The 8141-nt window shown below is 41.2% G+C and overlaps 1 protein-coding gene across 1 annotated transcript; it reads right to left on the reverse strand.

Moving 5' to 3' along the window:
* Positions 1 to 275: 275 nt before the first annotated feature.
* Positions 276 to 8141, reverse strand: BTF3 (basic transcription factor 3). The gene is given in 7 exon segments (XM_075726169.1): positions 276 to 991; positions 1535 to 1591; positions 4134 to 4335; positions 4530 to 4643; positions 7572 to 7640; positions 8002 to 8039; positions 8042 to 8141. Coding segments are annotated over 7 exon segments (627 nt in total). The 3' UTR covers positions 276 to 944.

An 8141-nucleotide genomic window follows, 5' to 3' on the forward strand; every position in this document is an offset into this window, starting at 1 on the left:
TCTGGAACACACAAAAGCAATAGAAAGAACATATTCCTGGAACATCCAAATGTAATTATTAGTTAATAGATCTGCAGATGCTAAATACAGACTTAATTAAAAGCCACTATCAATTCTATTAAGGATTTTTCCCCTTCCTGTACTTCATTGCCCCAAAAAATTGACATTTTCAGAGAAGTAAATTAAAATACTGGGTAAGTATTATTTGACTCATTAAATGGTTACACCCTGGAAATACCTATTAAACACTTGTGAAGATAAAAATTTAATATTTCCCCCAAGATGCCAACAACTTGCCACTGTTCTTCAAGGCCAAGCAAAATTCTCTCTCAAGCTGCACATTTTAGGTCATATTAAACCACCAGTAATTATTTCTAGAATACAGATCTATTTCATAAATTCAGATTACAAAGTCACTTAGAGCATATGTACTTCTGACCTGCAAACACTGGGAATTCACTAATTAAGTCTAAAAAGCTCCATTATGCACAGAAAAATTTTTCAGAAGCCAGTTTTCTAAGACAGCAAAAGGAAGATGCTCTGCAGAAAAGCAACACCATTTGTGATTGTTTAATATTGATGGCCAATTTTTTTCCCTGCCTTTCTGACAAGAAGCCACACCAGAAAGTTTCTTTTATATTTTTATTGTATGCCAAAGTTCATTAAAGATGGGGTTTTGCTTGTATACAACTTACTTAAAAAATGTGTCTAGGCAGAGATACGTTAGCAATCTGACTTATTTCAAAGCATAGGTTTGTTCAATCAGGCCACAAAAATAATATTGTGTACAAGCAGTAACTAAAGAGCTGCAGGTTCAAGGAGTTTCCAAATATCAGAGATCTTGAGATCTCATCAGGACATAAAATCAAAGCAGTCACAATATAAAATAGCAGCTCCACGTAGCTTTTTCAAGTTTCAACTTTATTCAGAAAGTGACACTTGGTTCAGTTTGCCTCATTCTTTGAAGCTTCATCGAAGTTTTCAACAAGATCTAGAAAAAGAAGAATGTTGAAATTAAAGTTTGACCCACTTCCAGTCTGCCAAACATTTTAGTCCTAGGGTTTGGGGTTTTTTTTCCCCAAAGTTCTACTTCATCTCAGGTGCTTATAACATAAAAAAAAACTTTCAGCTTATAAAATACAGGCCAAATAACTTAAGGGCTTCATGGTTCATTCTTCTTGCTCAACCAAGTTTTAGATGTTCGTTATAAAGAACAATTCTAAGAGCATTTAACTTCATTTAACTCGGCAAAGTGATACTGAGAAGGTAAGTTTCTTCCTACCCTTCTTATTGAAGATTAAATAATTATGTTAGCCATAGCTATTACTTCTACACAGGACAAAAATGCTAGCTCAAACCAATAGTCCATCTAAGTCTCTCATGGTGTCTGAAGACAATGAAATAACCCGCCCACAGAAATTCTGTGACAGCAAGTGACTAGTCAATACTCTATCATCCTTGGCCCACTCCTACACTACACGTTATCATTCAGCAAAATTCACTTCCTTTTCCTCCATTGCATGCTTGTTCTTACCTGGAACTTCATCATCATCATCTTCACCAGTAGCAAGTGGCGCTTTGCCATCCACAGCTGCAAGAGCAAGCAGTTCAAAAGCATCAGTTAAGCTCACCATAGGCATCTTAGTTGTTTTGCTTGGTGTTGTTTGAAAACATTATCGGTCTGAGCTAAACTGCAATGCTTTATCCAGTTCCCCTGCTGAATATAAATCTTCAACTAACTGAGGCAGTTCACATTCCCTTTGTTACCAATAATGCTCAAAGAGTCCAGCAGGGAAATGAGAAGATGCATGCTAAACCAGTTTGCTAGTCACCATCTTGTACCTAGGTATACTGAGTACCTTGCATGGTAATAATTTTCAGCTACAAGTACAGAGACTGATTTTACCAATTTCTCTTAAAAGCAGCTTGGTTTATTCACTACTCAGTGCTTCTCAAGGTTTACATATTTTACATCAGCAAGTTTTAAGGAAAAGAAAGGATCTTATCATCCTAGGCCTTCAATGAAAACTAAGGTGTAATTGTGAAGCTGCAGGCAGACACATGACTAGAGCTGCTTAAAGATATCATTGTTCCCTGGCAAAGGAATATGGATGCACAATTTTACACTTAGGTGGTTGAGGTAACCGTGTGTTCTGGTCCACGTGTCTGCTGACTCAGTAATTTCTTAACCATTCCCACTGTATTTGCCAGAGCAAGTGAGACTTAACCATGTCCACTGTAGCAGACCAATGAGCATCTGTGAAACTGCAGCAGTATAATGCTAAGAATAGGTATCTCAGGTCCCTGGGTGCCTGTGCCACTAGTTTACAGCTATTCTTAGCTGTATTACCAAGGGTAAGCTGTGTCATACTCTCTCTCACCTCAGTTTTATCCTAATTAATCCTTCTCAGTTTTCAAGAAAAAGAAAGAGATGGGTTAATACTAGACCTGTACCCTGGTATGTAGAGAACGAAAAGAGATGAATGCATAAACTGGTCTGAAAGGGCTTGGGACAAGGTCACTGCTAACCCTCCTTTTGTTTTTTTAACAGCAGAAAGCTGTTACAGCTTAAGTGCATCTTAGTGTCAAATATGACATTTTAAAAGCATACCATGTTATTTCCTCCTAAATTGTCTGCATCCTCTCTCATCCCCAAGACCAGACTAAGTTTACTTTAGCACCTGCAAATGCAATCATCACAGACACTTCACTCTTCAATGTCAGGCTTCCAATTCTAGCAGACAATGCTGAATGGAAAGTTTTGTGCAACTACTTTGGCATCCACCCAAAGTGGAAAGGAATAGCCATTTACTAGGTCATACAAAGCAAGCACTTTAAACAAGCTCCCCTAATATTAAAACTGCACAATTTAGCTTATCCAGAATACACCCACCTCATTATGAGAAGAGAGGTCTTAGGGGATCATTTTAAATCCTTCAAGTTTTTTTTTCTTTCAAGCCCTACTACTACCACAAGAAAGCCACACAGGTGACATTAGGAAGGAAGGACCTGAGCTCCATGGGGAAAGCAGCAGCCTACCCCACCTCCTAAAGACTACTTCCAGCAGGATTTTTTCAGTGGGAAGTTGACAGGAGGGAAGTATCATCAACTTTAGGAATGGAAATAGAGGCTGCCTTGTTGGCAGCAAAGCACAGGAAATAAAAAATGTAACAATCAAGTTGGGAAATAGAGGCTGTCTTGTTGGCAGCAAAGCACAGGAAGAAAAAAATGTAACAATCAAGTTCAGAACTACCAGAAACTGGACACAATGACACGCTTCTCCCATTTCGTCTGTATTTAGGATGTTCCATACATTGGAAGGAATGGGCATAAGATATTTCAGAAAAGTAGGAAGACTGTACATGCAGGACACAGGGAACATTCCTAGAGTCAACAAGCCTGTCTTGCACTCCCAATTCTCACCCTGTAGCGGCAGCATCTTTTCCAAACACCACATACTTAAGTCCCTCTCCTACTTTTCCCAGTTTTAGGAAGAAAAAGTGTTCGTGTTCTTTTACTAACTTAAGGATGGAACAGGAAGTTGGTGTACCTAGCTTAACACTCATGCCAGTCCTGTTCTCTACACGGATCTATACACAAAGAAATTATAACATACTTCCTTACAAACACTGTGTAATTCCCCACTACCTATCAAAAACCCCGTGCAAGAAACACCTTCACCACACCTGTGAGCAGCAAAGCAGTTGCAAGATGTCTGTCCTCAAGTCCCTTTCCCCGTTACTTACGTTTCCAAAGTGTTGAAACAGACATACTCAAAGGTTGTCTTTTTTTCAAAACCTAGCTCTTCCAGAGTAAACTCATCTACCTAGCTTTAATGAACAAGGTACGTAAAAATACGGTAGCCACATCAGGAAGTAAACTACCATGAAATCAAGTTTGCCTACAGCTTTCCAGTCCTAGACCAGCTGCAGGATACGCTGACAGGTGCCTCTGCTTTATTTGGTTATACTCATCGTTGGATTTGAGCTATAAATAAGATCTAAGAGTTCCACTTCTTTATAAGCATTTTATATACGCTTGCAGACAGCAAGAGTGCACTGAATTTCACTGCTGCTATACAAATAAGCCTCTTGTCAGCTGCCAGCATGAAATGCATTCAAGTTTCAACTTACGTTGCTTGGGTAGAGCTTCTGCCAATCTCCTCAGGCTGGTCAGACTGTCAGCTCCAAGCTGATTTAAGATGCTAGGAAGCATTTCTGTCAGCTGCTTTGTCTCAGCATGGCCGGTGATAGTGAAAGTGTTAGCAGCCAGAGATGCCTGAACTTTAGGGTTATTGAAGTGAATGACTGTTCCTTGGTTGGTAAACATGTTTACCTGCAAAAAAAAATTCCGTATTTGAAGCAGTTGAGCAAATTTTTTCAATTTAACAGGAAACTGAAGTTCTTAAAGCTCAGTAAAGACCTACTGATAATTTGCAGAGAAGTTTAGGATGTTACTTACCAGGAAACTGATTTTGGTACATTTTGTATTTTTATACAGAAAAGTATTTTTTCCTTTGAAGCAATTACCTCTTCAATTCCAGAAATATTGTTGACTCCCAGTTTCTTCAAAGAAAACTGAAGTTTCTTGTCATCTGCTGTAGCTGTTCTGTGGACAACCTTCTTCTTTCTGCGGGCAGTACCCTTTGAAAAAAAAAAAAAAAAGAAAAAAAAAGAAAAGGTTACAAATTAATACTTAAGTAGTTCTCCACGAACTCTAATCCTCAGGGCTGTATAACTACTCGGTAGCCATCTACAAATCAACTTAACATACAAAGTTCTACTTTTGTGTCACAGTGCACACAACCCCACCCCTCCAACTGCACTGCAGCAGTCTTTCCCATGCTACAGAGCAAGCTTTCCACGTCTGTGAGAACCATGAGGTTTTAAGAAGCAATGCACCAGAGAACATTTATTCTACAATTCTCATACTGATTCTGCAGCATCTTAGAAAAGAAAAATTGCAAGTTTACCCTTATCTGTTATCACAGGCATAAAACTGAAGAATGAGCACAGCTTCAGGTAATTTCTGAAGCTTATGAATTTTTTCTTAGATCACCTTTCTTAAATTGTAGCCAAATTTTTGTAATAGTCAGAGGCCATAAAGTTATCAACACATCAACAGCTGAATATGAGAAAACTCAAAATAATAAATTTTTATTCCAAATAGACATCTCCCATCTGATGGACTTACACATACATATTCAAAGAACACTTACTTTCCCAAAATATTTTATAAACATGTTTTTAAAAAGTACTTCTACATATTATGCCAGACCACCCCTTTAGAAAGCAAAGGTTCAGTTCCCCTACAGACACAGAGCTCTTGATTTCTCCAGGGAAATAACTGTTCCATATTAGAAGATATCTATACCTACAAAAAAGCAGAAACTGTCATTCTATACTTCCTCGCACAATCATAAGGCTTCAGTAAAATGTGACAGAAAATGTCGAGGAACAGGTGAAACAAAGCTCCTTTTTGACACACCATAACTACTAATCTAAGTCCTCCTACTCCAGTTGTCCATCTGCCACATGCTAGCAATAAGAGAATGCGTTGCTGCCCAGCTGTACAAATGACTGCAATGCCTTTTGGAGTTAACTAGTAGAAGTTAGAAAATTGACTGGACACTAACACATAATCATGTCTAACATAATCCAGTTACAAACAATGAGGAATCTTAATGACAAATTCACATGAAACTAACACTAGGAAGACTACAGCTCAAAAGTTTAGTCATTTGTTTAGGAAGTGTGATATTCATTCCCTGTTACTGTCAGATTAGTGCACACAGTGATTTGAAACCTACTAATATAACAGTTTTACTTTCAGTACCTTGAATATCCAGGAATTGAGCTACATAAGGTAAACGTTAAGTCTCTCTGGACAACACAGACCTCTCAATAAATTTTAAAAAATTATGTCTTGAATCAAAGGCTATGCAGGAACATGTACCTCCTTTTTACCTGTATTAAACATAGATATCAAACTTCAGACAATTTGAGTTTAATTTAAATGAGCAGCTGCTGCTTTCATCTGCACAGATTAAAGCTTCTAAAGATTACAGGTTTTTACTAAGCAAATTCTATCTTGACCATGTTGAGACATGCTGTTCACACCCCTCTACCTCTATATTAAAGAGGAGTGGGTACGGCAGGCCACCAATGGAATACTACAGACTCATCTGCTGCTCCTGTAAAAAGGTTTGGAAGAATAGCCATGACATTTAGCTGTACCAATATTCTACACAAAAATCTCAAATTTCATGTAACAAAGTACTACAACAGCCCTTCACCTAAACATAGTATTTGGCTTATTTGTAAGATCCACAGCCTTCCAACATCATGAAAAATCTTCCATCAGAGGCAATGAGCACACTGCACTTTCTCACAAGGAGAAATGACTCTTCTCCCTTCGCCTCCTCCACACCCATCTCACCTTACACAGTGACAATGTCATGAAGAATCCCAGTAATAATTTCCAGTTATAAAACAAACTTTAAAAGTCAAGCTCAGGTATTCAAATATTTCACAGGCCAATTTTAAAACTGAACGACAGCATCACCAGCATATTCTAAGCTTTGGTTAATGTCTCTAAAAGACCTACACTGACCAGAGAGCTGCAAGAGCTGTAATCTGAATGCATGCTCTTATGTGACAAATATTAAAAGCCTCTGTAGTCAATACACACACATTGGTAGCATGGACACAATCATCAATATAATACAGCAGTTCTCTGCTTAACAAGTAACCCATACAAAGCATACACAAAACACCAAGCCAGTTACTACATAAATCCTGATTTAAGGCTGCCTGAACCTCCAGTTAATGGCAAAAAAAATTCAACACAGGAATGAAAGCTCCTGGAAACTGTCAACAAGAGTTCTGTTGAATAGCTTGTATTCTAAAACACTATGCGTACACTTCCTCAGGTATAAAAAAATCACTAACAAATTCTTGCCTTAAAACTGACACTATAATTAAAATGTTTACTAGCATACAGCTATATGCAACACACTTTTTTATTTTCGGATTGTAAGTAATGACACAGCTACATATATACAGATGTTGCAATAAAATAAAAAGGTCTTCTGAGCGTGGTACTCTGCAATTGCAAGAGTATGACAAGTACAGAATTTCCAACTTTGTCCTAAAAGGCAAAAAAACAGCCACGGGCATCTTCAAGATTTGTAACGAGAGTTTGGAACACAACCCTCTATAACCTATTACGAAAACTATACCCGAGCTCACTTGCTGTAAGGCCTACTCACTTCAAATCCTACCTGCCTTCTAAAATAGCCCATACAAGACTACAGGCTGCAAGTCTGCTGTAATATATTATAACAAACCCAAACAGAAAACGCCGGAGGTTCAGCTACTACATACTGCTTCTATTAAAGTGACTTTAGAGATCCCTGCAGCAGCGCAGCTTCCCCCGAGGACAGTCAAGGCAAGCTGAGAGTACTTAGGGCCGCTCCCCATCCCAGTTTTCAGGACCCCTCGTGCTAGGTTTGGTGTGCGTGCAGGGAGGGACACGCAGTCCGGAGGGCAGGGCGGGGAGGCGGCTCCTACCTTGCCACCGATGCGCACTTGGGCCTGCAGCTTGGCGAGCTTTTCTTGGTTCATGATTGTTTCTTTCATCTGCGGAAGCAACGAGAGCGCCCGTGGAAGGCGGGTCGGGCAGCACCCGCCGGCGAGCCGGGCCGCGGGGTGCAAGGGTCTGGGCAGCCGGCCCTCAGCACGCACCCGCTGCCGCCCCGCCCCCCTCCCCCCCCAGCAGGCGGGTGCCCGGCCCCGCCACAGCGGCGGGAAGGGGCCCGCTCGCGCGCAGCGCCGCTGAGGCGAGGCCCGGCTCCCCTCAGGCCCAGCCCGTGACCGCCTTGCCTTGCCTTGCCTTCCCTCCCCTCTCCCCCCAACCCCCACCGCCGCCGCCGCCGCCCACCGACCCCGCAGCCCTCAACGCCCTCCCAGCCTGCCCCCGCCGCCTCCTCCTCCTCTCTACCTTCCCGGGGCGGAAGCGGCGGCGCCGGAGCGGGGGGTGGGAAAGGCGAGGGGCGCGGGCGGGGCGCGGGAGCGGGCGCAGCACGCGGCGGGGAGCGAGATGGCGGCCGGAAGGAAGGCACGGCGGGCTGCAGGGCGCAT

This window comes from Pelecanus crispus, chromosome Z (assembly GCF_030463565.1).
Source record: "Pelecanus crispus isolate bPelCri1 chromosome Z, bPelCri1.pri, whole genome shotgun sequence".
NCBI lineage: Eukaryota > Metazoa > Chordata > Aves > Pelecaniformes > Pelecanidae > Pelecanus > Pelecanus crispus.